Source organism: Lepidothrix coronata, unplaced genomic scaffold (assembly GCF_001604755.1).
Source record: "Lepidothrix coronata isolate B3197 unplaced genomic scaffold, Lepidothrix_coronata-1.0 Scaffold138, whole genome shotgun sequence".
NCBI classification, from domain to species: domain Eukaryota; kingdom Metazoa; phylum Chordata; class Aves; order Passeriformes; family Pipridae; genus Lepidothrix; species Lepidothrix coronata.
The window spans coordinates 194418-217096 of record NW_016690318.1 but is presented as its reverse complement, the minus strand read 5'-3'; the positions used below and the strand labels follow the sequence as shown (position 1 = coordinate 217096).

At 37.1% G+C, this 22679-nt stretch overlaps 1 protein-coding gene across 1 annotated transcript in view; it reads right to left on the bottom strand.

Moving 5' to 3' along the window:
• Positions 1 to 22679, bottom strand: part of STXBP6 (syntaxin binding protein 6) — a 101281-nt gene that overhangs the window by 19715 nt on the left and 58887 nt on the right. Inside the window, exon 3 of the mRNA XM_017827396.1 lies at positions 445 to 575. Coding sequence (XP_017682885.1) covers positions 445 to 575 — 131 coding nt within the window. The remainder of the gene's footprint in view (positions 1 to 444; positions 576 to 22679) is intronic.

Genomic DNA, 22679 nt, shown 5'->3' with positions numbered 1-22679 from the left:
ATGCAGAAGTATCTGAGGAGAGGACTGTCCTGGAAAAAATGCAAGGTTCACAATATTTCACAAACTTGAACCTCCTCTGTCTTCATGTCTACCTATTGCTCTATCTCACAAAACAACTCCATGCCCAAGTAGACTCCAGGAGGCTTATAGCTGAAGCAAAGGCAAACAGGGCTCTTACTTTTCTCTTTACAAAGAAGAGAGAAAGTAGGAAGAAAAGTATGGAAAGACAGGAAGAAAAAAAACCGTATGACTGAGTTTTAGCTTCCTCTCATCTTTCCCATTAAAATTGACTTTACATATGCCATTGAGTTATTCCTTTCTTGAGAATTTACACTTAAATCTGTATCTTTTCTTTCCACATGCCTTTTGAATAGTGAAAGAACTGATTCACAAATCAGTTACCTAAGAGCTCAAGGTTCATTTTCTAGAACTGTTCAAACTCACCCGATTAGGGTCTATACCATTGACCTGGCGAAGCTGCTCGAGCATCCACTGCGTTCTCCTGACAAAGGACGTAGAGCCTTCAAATTGCTTCACCTTCGTTATAGATGCTTGAGCTGGTTTCTTGTTCGTCACTGAACATAAAAAAACATAACCGCAATCCGCTTTAAGATTCAGGAAGGTACTGTTTACTTCACTTATAACTAGCTGGTTTGCTGGAGTATCTTCTGTAATATCCCACAAAGTGGGACAGTAAAACATATTCTCTTTCCTGCATAACATACTGAAAAGCACATTCCTTATTTTCTACCACTCAAAATTGGATTTATTTTAGCCTCTATCAGCTTAAGTTACCAACATCCCATAAAAAAAAAACAGAACTACAACAAAGGTCTTTTCATTTACATTCTTAAAATCACAGAATCAAAGCATGTCTTGGGTTGGAAGGGACCTGAAAACTCATCTAGTTCCAACCCCTCTGCCATGGACAGAGACACCTGTCACTAGACCAGGTTTCTCAGAGTTCCACCCAACCTGTCCTCAAACATCTTCAGGGATGGGACATCCACAACCTGTTCCACTACCTTTCCATCCTAGTAAAGACTTTTTTCTTCTTAATATCTATTCTAAACCTCCTTTCTTTCAGTTCAAAGCCATTCCCCCTTGTCCAGTCATTACATGCTCTCATAAATAGTCCCTCTCCATCTTTACTGCAGGCTCCTTTCAGGTACTGGAAGGTTGTGGTGATGTCAACCTGAAGCCTTTTTTTATCAGGCTGAAGAAACCCAGTTCTCTCCGCCTTCCCTCACAGGAGAGATGCCCCATCAATTACCGTACTGTTCTCTTTTCCCCACGCCAATTAGCTTAAGTTTCTCCTATCCTCGTTTTAGAAAACATAGAAAAACCCCAAAACATATCACCTGTAAGTATATGTACCTTTTAAAAAAATCTGTTACTTTAGACTGAATTTCATGTNCTTATTCTCGTTTTAGAAAACATAGAAAAACCCCAAAACATATCACCTGTAAGTATATGTACCTTTTAAAAAAATCTGTTACTTTAGACTGAATTTCATGTTATTGACTGGGGGGAAAAAAAAAAAATAAAAAAAAGTTTTTTTCCAGTCTTTTCACAAAATGGCACATGTAGGTCATGTTTGTATAACACCACCACCATCTATGACATCTAATTCCCAGTCAACAGACAGAAGTATAAGCACATTGAGAAAGTAAATTCACCAAGTCAACAATAGTCTGTGAAAAATACAGCTATAAGAATTAAGGAACTAAAGTTTGCTTGATGCCCCCCCTCCCAAATATTAGGTACATCAAACAACAATGATAAATAAGAAGGATCCTATTTATTATAAACAAAATGTATGTTAAAAAGCACAAACAAAGCCACAGAAGACTGCTCTGCTTTTGGAAAAGAATAAAAAAGGCAATATAAATGCTCAAATTAGTGTATCATTAAGTCAGAATCATGTTTTCAAAGATGACTTAAACATTAAAGTTAACTTTTCAACAGCAGAAAACTTGACTTTTTTTAATCAGTATAGCTTTTAACCTCCATGGAAGCTTTATAAGCAGTTTTAGATACTTTCTGTAGTCAAATGTGTATTTTCTTTACATATTATCTGTTGCTGTATGTTAAGTCACTTGCAAACACATTTCCACCTTCTGTGAAGAAATAATTTGTATAATCATTGTACTGCATAATCTACTAAAGTTGGTGTGTCATCTATTTTTCTACTTAAACTCCTTCCAAAAATAACTTTATCCATATGGTCTGCCAAATAGAGTATTATTGGAAAAGTCACTTTTCTCTGCTTTAAATGCTGGCAGTTACAGAAGGCTTTTAAAATAATCAAGACTTGAAAAGTAAGTTTGCTTATTTTTGTGCACCCCATTTGTCCAAATAACTAGAAAAAGTAAGAGTCTTCCCACTCAGAAGATACATACTACATGCAATTCTGCACCCAGGGGCATAGTTAAACAGTAAGTAAATACTGATGTAATACCTTATCATTCCATAAAAAGTTAATATTGCACCTTAAGATGAAAATTTTAAAATGCACAAATCAGTGTTTTGATGTTAAAATGCACTTTGGAATAGATCAGAAAATGAAGATTAAGATGAAAAGCTCTTTTCAGCATCTCAGATTTAAACATTTTCAGTTTCGTGTGTGTCTATGAAAGTCCAAACACCCTTATGAGAACTAAACTTGATAAACAGAAAATTAATTTCTAAGGAAATGCAAAGAAATGTAAAGAAATCTTTAACGGGTAAAAATTGGAAAATGCAATACTAGCCTTCCACATGGCAGATAATTGTTTTTAAGAAGTTACTTTGGAACAGAAAGCATAGTTCTCAATATATTGATCAGACTACTGACAAGACTGCAGTAAACAGATTGCCAGAAGTCTTCTCATTGGCAGTTGAAGCACTGAGAGCCAAACCGGTGCATGGGCAGCATGGGATTTAGAATTTTATGTCAAATAGTACAGAACACAGAGGATCAATGCAGTTCCAGAAAGGTAGCAGTAACATTAGACCAGAATAACTACTGAAATGCAAAGACTATATATTACTAAGAAGTGAGATTAGTACTAAAGATTCATTGCTTGCTCAATAGCTTACACACCCACGCCTAACAATACCAATAAAGCAGAGGTGACAGAAATCTCATCTAAACTTACAGGGTATATACAGGTTCTGGTTCTACTGCAAGTCTACACACCACTGAGTGGGAAACAAACTCAAAAGTTGCAAGAGCAGACCACAAGTTTATGTGCCTATCTTTCCAAAATTCACCCTTTATAGTATATATTCACATCTTTTTTGTCAACTCCAGTGATCACTTTGAAACACTTTATAGCATTCCACTAGGCCAAGTTTCACATATCTTCTACAAAGCAGTACTAATTGAAGGCTATCTAACACTGTCTTAACTTTAATGGTCTGTGGATTATTCTCTTTCCAAGTAAAACAGACAATAATCTACTGCTGAATGGGCCATGTATTAAAAAGAAAAAATTGTGCATACTATACTTAAGCCACATATATAATTAACACTAGCAGCATTGCAAAACAAAGCATTCAACACTAGAACAAATTGTGTGATCAAATGCTATTTTTTTCTCCTCAGAATCTCACGGATAACCAATTATGAAATGTATAGCCTTAAACTTCAATACAGTAAACTTCTCATTGCTCTGAAGCCTTCTACATGACATACATTTTAGTGCTCTTGAAAACAGGGGTCATCACATCTTTCAAGGTGAAAATATCAAATTTTACAGATATGATAGCTGAACGCTAAATGTCTAATCTCAACATCTACATATATTGCTTGGTTTGACAAATCCAAAACCTACTTTTCCAAACTTCTCTATACAGCACTTTTAATAATCAGTGAACAGCAACTTTGCCTTCATCTGGAGTCATTAGTGCTCCATACTTCAGTGAAAGAAGATCCTATTAAGTTTCTAAACTTTGGCAAATCCCAAAAATGCCTCTTAGTGATAAACTGTAAAAACATCTTGATTAAATGATTGTTTCTATATCATTCAGCAAACAGGAGCTCTGGGGAGAGGCCAAGAGGACTACTCTTCTGTAGAGGAGCTTATAAGGATCTAGGGTGTGTCAGTCATCTTAGGTAGAAATTCAGTCTTGAGCTGAATGATGCGATCCTCTTGGAAAATGGCAGTTCCTCCTTTAGATCTCACACTCGCAATTATTGTGCACAGTTGCATCTCACCTTTTGTGGTTTGGCATTTTAGGAAACAGCTAGCAATTCTACTGCATTCAGCTACCCACGATCCCACCAAACATGCTTGAAAACCTTCACTTAGTCCATGACAGCTTGACAGTAGTATGGCAATCATTACAACTCTGAGAAACCTTTTGGCAGCTGGGAAAACCATCCTCACTAGCTGCTCATTATGTTTCCTTAAAAACCAGAGCACTTCACCAGCCACTGAGTGGGTGCAACCTTGCAAACATGTAAAAAGTATTTTCTAAAACCTGAAAAAATGTGAAGGCAATTACATACTCCTAGTCACATTCGTTCTCTGACAAATCATTTGGGTGTTTTTGCTAAAATCCTCCACAATCATTGTCTACTAAAAGACAATATTTAAGTTAAGCTTCAATTTTAGGTGGGTTTTTTGTTTGCTTTGCCTTTTTTTTTTTTTCTTTTAAACCGTAACATCATGCCTTCAAAATAAGAAGCTGTAGTAGCGTAGACAAAATATGTTTATTTGCAATGCATCAAAAGGTGGTAGGTCCATATGGTATTTCTGTGTGTCATTAGATGGAAATAGATAAGCTTTTTTTTTTTAAGCAACAGACAGTTATTGGTAAAGTAAGAAAGAATGCGTGAGAAATCAGCTACAGCAATTTATGATTTAAGATGTTGTGAAGTTTGGCTTAGTGACTTTTCTGGACTTTCTGGGTTTTCTTATGTGGTTTTTGTTTGTTTGTTTTTTAACACTAAATTAACATACAACCAAAACTTGCTGAGTCAGAAACAGCACTAGTTCTTCTGGGATTGAAGACATTATTAACTATTTTGCATCACAAATAAAAGTAAGTTACAGTATTAAGTTTTAAAGAGGTTTGAGAGGCATGCATGCATTTAAGTGAAATACTCTTGTTTCAAAAACAGATCAGAGAATACAAAGCAAAAATAGATCAGAATTGTCTTTAGAAAATGCCGTGACAGAGGCAGGAAAGTTATTGTTCTCATCATTTGGAACACATCGAAACAGAGGTATTTGAATTCCAGACCTCATTTAGAATCTGGTCCCACATGCATGTCTAGCACCTTAAGCATCAAATCAGTACAGCTCTTTTCACACAGAGGGCAGTATTTAAAGTCATAAGCTGCCATGCAGTCACAGTTCATCTCATCTGCAGCCTAGAATATATTTTATTTTTTCAGTCCTCTAAAGTAACTTTATTTGAATGAAAAACATAAAATAATAAAAAACAGTTAATCCCTTAAATACCTACACCACAATACCTGGCCTTGAGAAACAGTCTGAAAAGCTCTAAACCAATCCACTATGGACTTCTATTTATTTTTCTCTAAATTTGAATCTGTGCATTTAATAACTTAAACTCTAGGTAATTAGGAATTTTATGACAAATGGCTTAACTGCCCCATAAAATTTCTAGCCATATTGTGGATGTATTTCTAGAGTGCTGAATGACTGAAATAAATATTGAAGGGAGAAATTAAAAAGCACAGTCTTGAAGCAGGCAGTGACTGCTGCAACTCTTCATATTATAACAAGAATTTGCTTTATCTGGGCAATATGCAGATTAACAAATTAAATAGCCTTATCTTTTATTGCTTTTGTGTCACCAGCTCTTGAACAAACAAACAAACCAGAAAGAAAAAGCAAATAGTGCAAATTAAGTAAGATAAATCAAAAAAACCCAGTTTCATTTGTGAAATTTTTTCAGTTGTGAAAGTCAGACTGAGCATTGCTCCTGAGTAGGCCTGCAAAAGTCTACTGCAGGTATTGGATGCCTGTGCAGTTTGATCCTCAGGTATTTATTAATTAAATGTTACAGCATGATCTATCTGTATATCAAAACTTGTACAATGGATACTCATCTCTCAATTCACAAGTAAACAATTATGCTAAGTTCTTCAAACTGGCTGTTAATAATTAATGATGGGAAAAATCCTTAGAATGCACTCAAGGTAGTGTAAGGCCTTTTGAAAAAAGGTCTCTGATGAAGAAAATGTTGAACTCAATTCCATGGCAGTGTGATGCAATTTCATGGTCACTGTGCCTAGAATTTAATCATTCCTATCTTCTTCTATATTCTAATCATATGCTACCATAAAGCAAACCTCTTCACATTGAGACTAAGTCTAAACCAGCCAGGAGTTTCCTAAACAGCTTTTGATTCAGACAGAATAAAAAGAGCAAATTTAAAAGCTGCAGCACATTTTAATTAAAAATATTGTTTAAAGCCAACAGATTTTATTAGGAAATAGATAAAATTATGTATTAGAATTTGTGACAGAAATGCTTTTCTTTTTCCAAGCCAGTTCTTAGGGGAAAAAGTAGGTTATGAACAGACTGTGGCAGAGATACTCCTCTATACTTTCCAGTTCTCAAGAGTTACATATCAAAAAGCTGTCTTTTCCTTCTAGACTTCTGTTTGCACAATTACATCTAAGTCTCATTCTGCTAGTCGCTTCACTCCCAGCCACTAAGGCAACAACTATTTCTTAAACTTGCAAATAGCTCATTGACTAAAATTCTGACAGTCACATACACGATCCTGGTAAGCTATGGCTACCAGTTAGGCTGATTATACCACAGAATCATAGACTCCTCTGGGTTGGAAGGGACCTTAAAGATCATCTAGTTACAACCCCCATGCACAGCAGTGACACCTAAGGATCTGAAGTTTCTGACATCGAAAAAATAGTGACTTTTTGTTCCTTTGTCCAATTGCTACTCAATCCTGCAATGTGTTTAACTTTTTGATTCAGAAAAGAAAGCACAAGTAACTTGTGGAAACATCCCAGAAATTTGAATAAACCCAAGAAATATTTCTTTCCTGAAATCATCAAAGTACAAAAGGCTCAAAGAAACAACATTAAGATATCCACAAGGACTGACCCCTATTTGCTGTTCTGACCTATGTAACTCCAAAGCAAAAGTCAAGAAAAGATGATTTATCTCTATTCCTCTAACATGAGAAGCCCTTCCTTCTGCCAGAACAACTTTACAATTGGTTTCCCCCATTTCAAAATCTTACCCTCCCTGTTTTCTTCCCGGAGCAAGGAAATGAGGACTAGGCAGGGGAAATAACACTAAATAACACATCCCCTCAACCCCTATGATAGTAGAAACTTGTATTACTCTGTTCTTCATGGCTTCAAGTAGTTGAAACTGCTACTGGTTCAGGCCACATGATCCCACAAGCAAAATATGGTCCTGGCAAGCAGCTTCTAGCATTTCCCACAGCAACTTTCCAATAATCAGAAAAATGAAGCTGAGAATTAAGATGGAGGAAATATGTACATTCTGCCTTATTAAGGTATTAAGGAATAAGGACCGGCTACATGAAACTGTCTTAGTATATAATGTGAATTTCAGGAAAACTGTTTCTAGTCTACTTCACATAATGGTTGTGAGCTTTGCTGTCTATCAATTCCATCCTTGAGTTTGAGCACCAAAACTTGTTTCATGTTTTCCAAGCAGTTTCAACTAACACTGATTTAATGTGCAGTCTGAATTAATTCTCAAACTCTGAGCCTTCCCACAGTGATTGTTCAACTACTACCTCCTGCATACCTGACGTTCTTAGACCTCAACTCTATAATACAAAGAGATGCTCTGAGAAGACTGTGCTAATAAGAACTTTATTTTGCCACTTTCAGGATTAATTTTAGGCACAAAGGAAAGATATATTTGCAGTAGAAGACAACTAGCCTTACTGAAAATAAAAAACAGCTAAAACTGGGGTAGATTTAAATTCCCGCTTGCTGGTCAATGCTTGTTAGGTGTTAAAATGTTGAAAAGTTGAGGCTTGACTTTTAGAATTGCATCTCCTACTTTTGCCCATATCTCCTCTTTCCTTCATTTGACAGTGCTGCTTTCTCACCATCTGGGATCTAAGAAGCTGAAAGCAGGGAGAAGTAGCACAGTTCCACCTTCTCCACTTGCCAAATAGGACATGAGGATGTAAGTGGCTCTACATACACAGCAGTGTAACCAAAAATTAATTCCTTGTTTCTTTAGACACAGTATAATGTTTTGACATCAAACTGGAAACCAAGAAAAGAGAAGCTTTCAGATACAACTCAGGCAAACTACTCATAAGTCTAAACACATACTGATTTTCCCACAGCCCTTCCCAACAGTTCAAACAACAATTTGCATCATCTGTCATGCTTAAATCAGGATCTAGTGCATCATGGTGTGTAACAAGTTGCAAGCCTCACTCTCACTGCTTCAGAATAAAAATGCATGAAATACATATCACTTAATTAACGTACATTCATACACTTCTCAAAATATAGTTTTATTTAAGTAATTTTTTTCTACATACAAGCTATCTTTATCTGTTAAATAGTAAAGCAAAAATCAAATATTAAAAAAATCAATTACCCTAGATATTCAGTTTAAGATATATGGTACATCTTTCCAAGATGAAAGACTAAACAAAAGAGTTTTCTGGTGCCTTCAAATAAAAAAACACAAAAATTAAAAAATTGCTTTGAGCTGCAATGAAAAAACTGGTTTTTTGGTCATGCATATGACACCATAAAGTGTTATAAGCCTGAAGTGAGAGCCTGTATGCTTTCCAAACATACCACTGACTGCAGTAATAACAAACTACTACTCATAAGCAGAGTGCCTTGCCTTTTGGTTTGCACCCAGTGATATTTGCTTTTCACAGAACCATGTAAATACCTTTCCTTAAAAACAGGTTTTATGACTATTCAAACACTTTAACCCCCGTCATACCATACACTTTGCAGTCCTTACAGTTTCTTGACAGGCTCATCTTTCATTCCTCTCAAATTTTTAAAGCTAAAGTTTTGCAGTTATAAATTAATACTGCTTAAATTATTCTTCAAATACTACAGGATATAGTTTAAGTTATTGATATCAAAGCAACTGCTTTTTGTATTGGCAGTTATACAGACAGACACAGTTAACAGTGGCAAGAATGGCAGACTTCATTTTACAGCCAGAGAGAAAGCTTCTGCTTAACTGCAAATATCTGGAAAGGAATCTTATTAAACACATATTCACTTCCAGAATGATGACTGAACTTCCAGGTTTTGTTTGAATTGCCTTTTACTGCTCTATATTGCAAAGCAGCCAACTTTCAAACTTTTCCCACCTCCTTTTTCCTGCATACAGTCAGCTGCATTTGAAGACTCTTTAGATATTTCTAATCAAATACAGCAGATTTATGAGTTGTTGTTTTTAGCTAAAACCTAGTCGAGAGGACAGAATGCTCTGACAGATCTACTAAAGCACTGTTACTGTAGAGGAAGATAACAGGTATTCCAGCCAGGTTCCAGGGAAGAAGGATGACTTTCTCACAACCCAGAGACCAAAATCCTCATCAGGGACCTCTCAATCAGTATAAAGCTCCTGCTGATTGTGGCCTAGAGCATTTTGTATTAGTAGTTCACCTTGTCCTGGTATGATAGAGCCTCATCTCTTAACTGGAAGGTATATGGTAACTGAGAATTTCAGTCCACTGTAGCACATGCCACTCTTAGTCTAGATTATCTATAGCTTCAATCTTCTTTGCTCTTTTTTCCTTAAAAGGAAGGCAGCATCCTATACAGACTTTGCTGAACAGGATACTTTAAATCACCTTGTAAGCATTTATGCGTATTTCAGAAAATCTCACTTCAATTTAGTCTAGAAATCAAGGTTCAAGACACAGACCACAGTGAACATCTGTGTGGATGTCCTTTTATCAAATTCTGGTCACTTCAGCACCTGTAACTATGGGGAACCAGTTAAAATCAATACCACAAAAGTACTTGTAAACTTAAGTGGAATTTGGCGTAATTCCCATACAAGTCAACAGATGTGCATCCGCATGCAGAGAGTACACTAGGAATTACCTCACTGGCCTGAAAACAATGTTTGAGCTTCACAGCAAGTGTCCTGAGAGGCAGGAAGAGGTTCTGGAAAATTAAAGTTTGAATTTGTTACTCAGTAACTCATACAAAAAGCATGGTCTTAACAAATAGTGCTCCTTTTCTAAGCTTGCTTAGATAACTTGACAGGCTTCAGGTTCTGGAACAAATTGCCCAATGACTTTCAAGATCCTACAGTCTAAGAGGATCTTATCGTAACAGGGTAGAGGGTTTACTGGAGCTTTTAAAGTGACTTGGAAAACTATGTTTTCTTGATTTGGCACTGAATCAATGACCTAAAATATAGCAGACAAGACTGCTACTAAAGAATATACTTTGTATGCCACAGATGCAAGAAAGGACTCTGTTACATCTGTTCAAGACAAAATCCCTAGCTTTTGCTATACAACAACCTAAGTCAGAACAGCAGTGGGCAAATTATTCCATACTCTTATGACTGAAACTGTCAGACACAATTCTACTAAACCTTCCACATTCACATGTGGTGTAATAACATCTAAATCTCAATATAAGCAACTAAAAAGACCAGTCGACCTTGACCACTTCACAATATGAAGAAATTAAGAAACACACACACCCACACATCCCCAAACCAGCAAACACCCCAGAAACATATGTGGGGAAGTACAGGGGGAGGATTAAAGGAGAGTCAAGAAGGAAGGAAAATTTTAACTGAAGCCAGTTACTTAAATCCCATCCATTCAACAGCAACAAAAGCCAGTACCACAACCTATGAAATACTCTGCCTACAGTATATAACCCACAATACATTTAATCAGCAGATGCCACATGTCCAGCCTTTCTTGCATCTTATTGTTCTAAGTGTAATAATTACTATGAAGGGATGTTTTTACATGATGATGGTTTTTACTTTCTGAATTATTTTTAATAACTAAACAACTAGGATGAAATAAAGCAAGCAACACATGCATTTCAGGTAGCACTTAGCCTGAGACGTAAAAGTAGGGAAAAAAAATCCCTGAGGTATATTCTGATTTTTTCTGAACTTGATTTAAGTTCATAAAGATAAGGCTACCAGAACTAATACTATTAGATCTGGGAGAGTGCTCACATTATGTGTCTTACACAAATCCAGTATTCTACATATCAGCAGGTCTCATTTCTATCCTAGGCATTTGGTAGGACTGTCCAGAGAGTAATTTTTTTATTTCATATAAAACAATTAAGGAATGAAAAGCCTCCTTGAACAGTAACTTTAAAAGATACTCAACAAAAGAAAGGTCCATCAAGGAATATTTTGTGGCAGGAGAGAATTGTGCATAAGTAGGTCTCACTTTGATATGCATTTAGGGGAGAGCTGAAGGACTTTCCTAACAGCTTCCATATCCCAGACCACAGACTATATAACTAGCAGAAAAGTAAAGTGAAAGTCACCTCTGCAAATTGGAAGCTTGCCTCCCCATATTTCTTCAAAACTTTACACAACAGGCTAACGTTCCAAAGTCATATGGAAAAGCGATTTATGATGATGTACTTAAATAACCAAGTACTTTGAAAAGGTACATTCTCAGACTGCTCAAATCATAAAATAACTATCTAAAATCATAGTTACATGACATCACAATAAAACGAATTACATGGAAATATCCAGTATGTTGTCAGAAAAGCCAAAAGCTACTGTGGCAAATGCATGGCTGCCTGCAGCTTTCTTCCATGAAATCTCAGCAAGTCAGTTACAACACAGATATTCTTTTTTTAAGTGTCTGTATTTGTGCTTCCCCAGAACTAATTATAAGAAACTTCAGAAAAATTGTTTGCAGTTCTCTTTCTCAAGGATTTTACTGATTTCAAAGATCTTGAGCAGGTTCACTAATTTACTAGATTTATGACTAAATATTGCAAGTGCATGCCAACAGCTTTTTTTTCAGTTTGAATTATTTTTCATTTGAAGGAGGCATATTGACTTGTGTATCTTGAAACGTATAGCTCCTTATGTTACAGAATTAATGATTGTTATTTTGTAGGCATATTTCTTACAGGAATATACCCTAGGTAGTCCTTTTAGGCACCAAATTTTCTGTCCAGTACTGTAAGAGGGTATGCTCTTCTCTTTATTCATAACTCAAATAAAATTTGGCTTCAGATTTAATCTCTCAGCTGTAAAGCCATGAATCACAGAATTGTTAGGGTTCGAAGGGACCTCTGGAGACCATTTAGTCCAATCCCCCTGCCAAAGTAGGGTTACCAAGAACAAGTTACATAGGAACATGTCCAGGTGGGTTTTGAATGTCTCCAGAGAAGGAGACTCCATGACCTCCTTGGGTAGCCTGTTCCAGTGCTCTGCCACCCTCAATGCAAAGAAGTCCTTCCTCATATTGAGGTGAAATTTCCTGTGTTTTAGTTTGTGGTCATTGCTCCTTGTCTAGTTGCTGTGCATCACTAAAAGGAGTCTGGCATCATCCTCTTGGTACCTGCCTTTGAGATATTTGTATGCATTAATGAGATCTCCTCTAGAGACTAAACAGGCCCAGCTCCTGCAGTGTCTCCTCATAAGAGAGATGCTCCAGACCCCTCACATCTTCGTGGCCCTCTGCTGGACCCTCTCCAGTAGCTCCTTGTCTTTCTTCTACTGAGGAGCCCACAATTGGACACAGCACTTCACATGTGGCTCACTATGGCCACGGGGGAGGATCACCTCCCTCGACCTTCTGGCCACACTCTTCCCAGTGCACCCCAGATACCGTTGGCTCTCCTGCCTGCAAGGACATGCTGCTGTCTCATGGACATCGTGACATCCACCAGTACTCCAGATCCTTCTCAGCAGACCTGCTCTCTAGAAGGTCAGCCTGCAACCTGTACCGGTACTTTAGGTTATTCCTCCTCAGGTGAAAGACCCTACACTTGCCCTTGCTGAACCTCATTAGGTTTCCCTCTGTCCAGTTCTTCAGCCCATCAAGGTCCCACTGAATGGCAGCACAGCCTTCAGGTGTATCAGCCACTCCTCCCAGTTTTGTACCCCAAACTTGCTGAGGGTACATTCTACCCCTTCGTCCAGGCCATTGATAAACAAGTTAAATAAGACTGGACCCAGTATTAAACCCTAGGGAACGCCGCTGACTACAGGCCTCCAACTGGATTTACTCCACTGATCACGACCATCTCAAGTCTGCCATTCAGCCAGTTCTTGATCTACCTCACTGTCCATTCATGTAACCCACATTTCCTGAGCTTACCTACAAGGATGTTATGCAACAGTGTCAAAAGCCTTGCTGAAGTCAAGGTAGATAACATCCACTGCTCTCCTCTTGTCAACCCATCCTGTCATGTCATCACAGAAGGCTATTAGATTGGTCAAGCATGATTTTCCCTTGGTGAATCCATTCTGACTACTCCAGATGACCTTCTTTTTTCCTACATGCCTGTTGAAGATCTCCAGAGGGCCCTGTTCCATCATCTTTCCAGGGATGGAGATGAAGCTGACTGGACAGCACTTTTGTGGGTCTTCATTCTTACCCTTTTTGAAGATGGGAGTAATACTGACTTTCCTACACTCATCATGCACCTCTCTTGTTCTCCATTATTTTTCAAACGTGATGGAGAGCAGTAGAGCAACAAAAACTGCCAGCTCCCTCTGCACCCCTGGGTGCATCCCATCAAGGCTCATGGATTTATGTGTGTTAAGTCTGTCTGTCTGATCTCTAACTCAACCCTCTACAACCAGGGAGAAGTCTTCCTTTCTCCAGTCTTCTTCCCTTACCTCTGATGTCTGGGACTTCTGAGAGCCGTCATCAGTAGGCAAAGAAGGTATTCAGTAATTCTGCCTCCTCTGTGTCTTCTGTTACCAGGACACCATTTGATTCAGCAGTGGCCCCACATTTCCCCTAATCTTTCTTTTGCTACCGATACACTTGTAAAAACCTTTCTTGTTGTCCTTGATCTCCTTTCCCAGACTTAGTTCCAAGTGGTCTCAGCCTTTCTCATCGCATCCTTGCATATTCTGACAATATTCGTATGGTCCTCCCATGTAGTCTGCCCCTTTTTCCACATCCCATAAATTTCTTTCTTGTGTTTGAGATTTACTAAGAGCTCCCTGCTCATCCATACAGGTCTCATGCCCCCTTTGCTTGACAGCTTTATCATTGGAATATGCTGGTCTTGATGTTGGAGGAAGTAGTGCTTAAATGATGACCAGCTCTCTTGGACTCCCTTCTCTTCTAGAGCCCTTTCCCATGAGATTCCTGTAAGCAGGTCTCTGAACAGGACGAAGTTAGTTCTCTGGAACTTTAGAGTTCTAGTCCTGCTTACTGTTTTGCTTCCGCCACACAGGATCCTGAGTTCCACCATCTCATGGTTGCTACAGGAAAGGCTGCCCCCCCAACCTTTATGTCTTCAACCAGAAGAAAACCTAACCTGAATTTTCCCTATGCTATTAATTAAATCATGCAATTGCAAGCAAACAAACACAAACAACTACTTGGAAACAGGTTCGAGATAAAATTGACAACTCATGAAGAATGAGAAAAACAGATTCCCTAGAGACATAGGAATGTCTCAAAAAAATTGTAGAAATAACTCTTGCACGTTTTAAATAGAAAATAGTATCTTAAAAGCCTTTTAATCATTAATATGCTAATGTATCATTATTTTTTCAATTTGCAGTACATTTTACTGCTTACAGTTTTTCTTTGTGGAAGTTTTTCCTCTGAAAATTACTCTGAAAACTCGTCTATACTACCTGTGTTACAAAAGGAGTTTTCTTCCTGAATTTAGAGCAGAAAAAGCAAGAGACTCAACCTTATTTCTTTACACATTATTATTTCTTTGTCACCTTAGAGACATGTTATTAGATATAATTGGAAACAACTGTTTCCAGTAATTGAACGATCACTAGCATTATCTTTACTAAACATTAAGATCATGATTTCCTTTACATTTTTATCAAACAGGAACAACCCTAAAAGCCACATAATGTGAATATGTTTCACAGTAATATTTTTACATTCTACATCTGACAGAATTCACTTTTTGCTCCTCTGTAGATTGTTAATAGTTCAGTTGGGATGTGTCTATGTTTGACCTGACTGAGGAGACAACTGTTTCCAAAGAAAAACAGAACAGAGGAAATAGCTTGCTGGCTAAAGTACAAAGATCACCTAAAAAGATTTAAAAAAAAGCCTCTTATACTTTTGTTATTTTACATACTACTGGTCCCTATGTTGCTCCCCTTTGTAGTTCCTGCAAAAGAAAATAAAAATCCCCAAAACCTCAAAAAACCAAAACAACCAACCAAAAAAACCTAAGCAAACAACAATCCACAATTCTTTTCTCCTCTTTAGTTTGGCTTGTAATGGAACTACTTTTCAGGTTAACAGATGCTTGCCAAAGCCTTCTAAACACTGTGATCCTGTGATCCTACCAAAATGGATACAGAGCAGAGAAGGAAAACTAACACACCCAAAGGCTGTGAAAGAATTTTTGACACATTAAGTCAAACATTAAGAAGCCAGACCTAAAGGTACAGCTGAAATGTGACATGAAGACAAAAGAGAAAATAGATTTCAATTTGGAAACATTTTAAAGTTTCATTTTGTGTTCCAGGTCAATACTGAAGTGTTATTTAACAAGACTGTATAGGCTGAACTAATTTTGTCCATCTGGAAATGTCAACAATAGAAGCTACTACAAATGTACATTCCAATTTCACTCTACCAAGGACCAATTATCAAGTCACAAAGCTCCAAATGAACAAAAGACAAAAAAAAAAAATCATTAAAATACCGGGCCCCCAAAAAGCAAATATCTCATTGATACCGTAAGTTAAACAGAAATCCAAAGAACCAATTAAAAAAATGAAGTCAGAACTTCCAAAAGTTATGTTTATACTATATATCAGTGATGACTGTTCAATTTACAATAAATTCAGTAGCACCCAAATGCTATATCCTGCATTTCTTTAACTGCCAAAGACAATTTTGGTATTGGCTAGCAGATTTTACTGATATGTCATTTTTTCTGAAAGATTAAAACCAGTGACATTGTCCCTTTTCCAACATGATGCAATTGTGAAAGTCCTTCTCCTCCTTTACAGGGCAAGAAATTAGCCACTATTTTCAACATTTCCAATATATAGACTAAAATGCAAGACCTTGGTTTATTTAGAGGTTGGCAGATGGAACCAGGAGATAATTAGTGAAGCGTACACCTCAAGAGCTACATAAGAACACATCAGCATTCATGTTGTATGAACTGACTTGGCCTTTGGAAGGGTCATTAATCATCCCTACACAGGGCCAACTAAGCTGATGACTCAGGTCCCCTCAGTTAAGTTCCTCTATCTCATCTGATGTTTTATGTATAGTAGAGCATTTGTTTGATTTTTCTGTCCTCTAATACACAATATTAAAACAATCTATTATTCTAAGCCTCATTGCTTTCAAATTTGCTGTTAATAGCTTCTTCCTACTGCACAGTTTACAGCCAAGAATCACCATGAGCGTTGGCTTGTCTGCTGCCTAGTCTGAGGGCTATCCTGTAATTATCCTGTCAGAGTCCTCCATAAATACTCATTGACAAAACCAGTTAAATGGTGCAGCAAACAAGAAAATCTGTTACACTTACAGTAAATTGCTTAGTTTAATGTATCAATGTGCTTCTCAAGGGCTTGAAACTACACTAAAATTTGTTTTTTAAGACATGATCAGAATAGTCTTGAACTTGAACTACAGTAGTGGCAATAATAACTCCATAGCTTTTTCAGTTTCCTTAAACCTTTACCCTTTGCGAAATAAAATTCTTTCAAAGCTTGCCAAAAGTCTTCAACATATTAAACACTTATGGTAGTAGCTACAGAGACCAGTAGCTAGCCATGTTCTCCTCAAAAGACAATAGCTGGCCTTTTCAAAATATAAAAGTCCAATATAACATTATTTTATAAAAATTATAATAAAAACACAGTTGCATTTCTTAAATTATTAACAGCTGCAGACAAACAAAAAAAAGTGGGACTGAGTCCTGAGTGATACTTTTGCAAAGGAAATCAGTATCACTGCAACACATGCACTTGTATTTAAGCTTAGGAAATTCAAAAAGTAAATTCTGAACACTGATCACAAGTTACAACAAAGCACTTCCCCTAAGATATTCCCTGAACTATTTCTGCTTATGCTACAAAAATTTAGGATATATTTTAGAAGACACTTAAAGATTCTTTGTTGTGAATCTCTATACTTGAGAAATACGCGCAAGCGTACAAATGTATAAAGTTAATTATTCTTTGTTCCAGACTTTTAGATTCTTCCAGTAGTCTAAAAATAGTCTTTAATGACACTGCCATAAAGTAAATTGTCACTACTTTCTTCACCTCCTATTAGTAATACTATATATTTTCACTGCAGGAGAACAACAACAAAAGTTCAGCCAAAGTAAGAAGAGAAGCAACTACATTGTCACTAGTGATTACAGCTGGTGTTTTCTTTGATTTACTAAGAATCCTTATATTTTAAAAGAAAATAAAATTCCAGGAGAACACTGTAACAGGACAGTTAGTAAATATAAGCATTACAACCAGTGTATTTCTAGTTTTTAATGCCCAAATGCCGCTTGAAGAGTTGAACCAGGACTTATTTCAGAGAATCACTACTTCATGTGAAAGTCAAAGAATGGCTATTTCTAGTAAACAGATTTTTGACTATTCTTTTTCCCCCCCTTACCACAACCATCTCTATTTAGATGGGTTTGGGTTTTTTTTGCATTTTTAGCCAGGATACATATTTTTGAAATTATGCAAAATGCATCTCTTATCTCCTTGAAACACATCATCTTGTGTATTCTCAGTATAACATTGTTTTATGTTTTTTCTGAATACTGAGAGTTTAAAACTTAATCATGTGTGCTTTCTTTCCCCCATGCCCCCTCTCCCCCCACCACAGTTAAAGAACTTATAAGGATTGCATAGCCATAATCATCTTCACAAAAAAATTCTCCTTGTCTTAACTAATATTCTTGAATAATACTTTTTTCTCATGCGGAGACAATTTTACAGACTCAAGAGTGATTCTTCTAGCTTCTAGCTCAGAAGCTAGCTATACTGGTGAATCTTTTGTGAACAATTCCTTATTGGTACCACAGCAACAAATCCATATAACTCCACTCAAAACCTTCAAGTTTAGAAGCAAAACCAGAAATACTAAACCCAATAAACACATCAAAAGGTTTGTAAAGACTGTGCTATAATTAATTTTAAAAGGAATCACTGACTGTTTCAACAAAATATATTATCTAATACTAAAAAGGAAAGAAATACAAAATGGAGAGAAGATGAAACAACCATCATCTGACAAAGATGGACTTAAGGTGGCTAAAGGAAAGTGATGAGCAGAGAAAAGGACACTGTGGAAGTCTAAAGCATAATGGTATAAGCAAGTGGAAGTCTCTCTCATTTCAAATCAAATGTTATTTACTTTACTGGGCTCAGCTCTACGCAGTTTCAGGAAGTGGGGTTGGGAGATTCAGGACTGCTGCCCATATATCACTGTTTCTTGATGCTTAACTGAACTGCACATTTCTATTACATGCCACTACTCTCTGCATAGTTCAGACCTGTAACACTTCACTTTCCTATCAGAGCACTGCGACAGGGGTATGACAATCTTTTTAAGTCAAGATAAAAGGAGAACAGACAAGGAGCTTTGTCACAACCTCTTCTCCCTTAATGGTTCTCTTCCACACCATTTCACAGCCAGCCACATCCAGGTATCAAGAGATAATTGGATCAGAGCTTCACCTCTCTGCCTAATGTTTCAGGAGAAAAAGAACTCCAAGCCACTGTCTTATGCTAATAGGTTTTGTTTTTTTGTATAAATTGAGGTCCACTTCAGCCATGCAGGGTCAAACTCTGCCCTGCTTCAATAATAAATAACTGATTTGTTCAGACCGAAAGAAATCACTAAATTGCATTAAGACCTGGTTTTATAATTAGGGTTTACATTTTGCAGCTGGTTCTCCAGTGCTAGGAATCAATTTTTGTACAAAAATGCTCTAACAATTAACCACTTTAATGTTTTGTTTCTTTCAGAGAAGAACACATTTTAGGGAGATAAAGGTAATTCAAAACAAGTCAAATGTGGTACATCTATATCTGGCTTCTATCTCTGTCCACTACCCACCAAGAAAGTAGTGTACTTCCATATCTTTTTCTTTTAGAAAACTCAGTATTTACTGAATTCCTTTGAAATTAAAAAAACTTAAACAGAATTGTTGCTAAAGAATTTCCATTACAGAGGGGGAAAAAATTAACTATTTTTCTACAGAAGCAGTAAAAAAAAAAAATCTCACAATTCAGTCCCTGAAAGACAAACCCTACTCAATAAACCTTTGTTTTGCATAATAGAACCTTGATGAGTAAATAAAATAAAATTTCAGATTAGAGTTATAAGCTGGAAACAAAAGCAAAATATAGAAAGTGTTTGAAACCAAAATGCAAAAATCTAAGTACTTAAAAAAAACCACACTGGGTTTGCTTCACACTATAAAGATTTGCTTTCACAAGTTCAAAGAATTTACAATAACAGCATATTGTCAACAGCTACGATAATTTCTTCGCTCTGACCGTGCCTCCCCCTCAAAGCTGGAAAGTCAGTTGGAAATTTCCATTTCCCAAGACTTTGTAAAAAATAAAAATGGAAAAAAGTAGCAAGAAAGATATCACATTATGTAAGTTGCTTTGGATTGAAATTTAAGAGAAATTTCCTAGAAACACAAGTTTAAAGAAGTTACCAGTATTCAATAGCTTAATTATGTGAGTACAAATTAATAGTAGCAGTTAGACACAGCATCTGAAAGGGAGAGGGAGGGGGAAGGAAGAAAAAAAAATCCACCACCCAACCTTACAGTCTAATTCTTCTAATGAGAAACCTTGCATTGTTTCATAGGGTTGGACTTGATGACCTCGGAGGTCCCTTCCAACCCAGCTGATTCTGTGATTCTATTCTATGATTCTATGACAGTTGTCCATTTCCATTACCTTTTCCATCTAGTAGTTATTCCCAGTTAGTGACCTGTTGCAAACACAGCCATTTCAGTTTTTGTTTGCTCAGAACAGCATTCTGTTGCTAGGTAAGATGCTCTACTTAAACTAAAATTATTTGGCTTCACCCCAAAATATATAAAGAAAAGATCAAGATAGAATCACTCGCTTTAAGGAGTTTAATTCCCTGTTCCATCTTTTCACATGATCATTTGAGAAATCAAAAGAGTTAATGTTATAATTATGCTTAAAAACCATTACAGCATTCCTATTTTGAGTTCTCCCCTACCTGGCACTTTTTCTATCACTTGCTTTTCAAGAAGCAACAACTTGTCTTTCAAAGCTTAAGTCTCTGTTCATGACACAATATATGGGATACTGGGAACCACTGAAACACAGTAATTAGTACCTATCCTTTGATCTGCCTGACTACTGCAAGAGCTATTCATAACGTTTTCTGCAAAATCTCCCACGGCACCAGTGAGAGGCACTCACTGAACTCTTCTGTCCTTTTTCCCAAGCTTGAGAATACCAGAATGGTTTGCTTTTACACCAACTAAAATCTTAAATCCACAAGATTACCTAGCAACCTAAAAAAGTTTTTGTCTGCTAGAGAGAGCTATGTACAAGCAGTACATTGCTGCATCAGCTGGTTTAACAGTTCTTAAGCAAGCACATCTGCATTCCAGTTCTTGGTTTCCACAGACTTACTCTATCACAGCTGTAAAGAATACCGTATTTGAAACTAAAAGAAATAAGCACTACCCTAGAAAATTTAGATGGCATAGGGGCAGGTATTCAAGTACTTAATTATTTGGCACTGCTAGAAGTGCAGGGGTGTGTCCCTATTAGCATGTCAGGACAGAAAATGATGGTAATGAGGCCTTCAAAAGGCTCTTTAGAAGTCAATTTAGTCTTGTCAGAGATTTACTGAATGTGGTATAATTGCAAAGACTGCCAACACAAGAGGTTGAATGTGATCCAGAATAACTGTAGAATCTACAATATCAGGGAAAGAAAGTAAAGGCATGCGAATTGAAAGGATGCAAGGACTAAAATTACAGGGGAAGGGAGCAGAGCAGCCGTATCCCATTCAAAGGTTTTTATCTTAATGTCTTGCTCTCCATAGTCAAACTCAACAGCATTATGCAGAAAAAGTACAGTACTGGTGAACAGACTGCTTAAAGAAGCATCTCAATAGCTTAAAAATGCTCAAAGATTACTGTACAGTACCATGGGAATAGGAAGGTCTCTCGATTTTAATTATACTTTAAAGGGACATCGACTTCAGTTGTATTTTCTGTGCCGAGTCAGACCAGATCATTCCCAGATTAGCAGGTATTAAATATGATCAGCAAGACTGCAAGAAAATAACTAAGATCAGATAACTTTAAAGCAAATAATTAAACCACATCAATTTATCTTAAAGAGAGCTGAAAGGCATCATAAGCCAAGTGACGTTTCACAGCTACAACACCCACACACATCAGGCATTTGAGAAGTTATTTTAATAAGGGGCAGAAACATTTCCACCCTTCTGTGTTGGTCAAATTATCCAGACATTTTTAAAATTTCATTTCAAAAAGACCTGGCAGAAAGGTCATCTGTGTACCTTCCTACCAATGGGAACACACACACATTAGCATCATACTTTCATAAAAATCCAGGAAAAAGGATGCTATCTGATGCAATACTTCTGCTTTAGAAGGAAGCAGTCCTTCACTTATATCCAACCACAGTATACCCACAAGGATTAGAACATGACAAGAAAAATAACTCCATACATTCTCCGCAACTCATCTAATGTTGCCAATCAGAATCAACACTTCTACTGAGAAAAATGCATATATTATACAACTGTTTTTGCAATAAATAAAATATTTTGTTAATTCCAATAGACATAAAAATGAAGATTTGGGACTATCTACAATGCTGAAAAGTAACAAGTCTTCAATAAATGGTAAATAAAAACCAGTAGTCTGAGGAAATAAATCGCATATTTCACATAAATCTAGTAGGAATAAATGCCTGAAGTCAGACACCATCTTTACAATGGGCTAGCCATCTTTGAGGCTTGGGAGACTGAGCCAGAACAGTTATTTGGGTTGTGAACTGCAATTCTGTTGCTGAGAATGCTGCACTGCTTGCTAACATCTGCTTCATGTCATGGTTGGGCTTCACGAATGAAGATTTGGGAAAGGCTCTACCCACGTTTGCTACAAGTGTGCTGGTGGTTAAAAAGGCCAATATGAGATAGACAAGTCCGGTTGCAAAAGGCACAGCAGAAAGACTCCTTAGGTGGTATCGGCAAGACACGATTCTTTCTGCATTGTCTTTTCTCCTCAAGAGTGATCCTGCGTGCGTTCTCAAATGAAGCAGCAGCGTTATAGGTGGTGTGTCTCCAGACCTCCCAATTGGAGATCAGAGTAGACCGGTTATGCTGATCAATATGGCCGAGGCTGACAACAATATGGCCAACAACTCCCTGTTGTTTCAGGGAGTCCTTGTATCTCCTCTTTGGGGCTCCTCTCTTGCAGCAGCCGGTGGCGAGTTCACCATAAAGCACAATCTTAGGGAGACGTGTCCTGC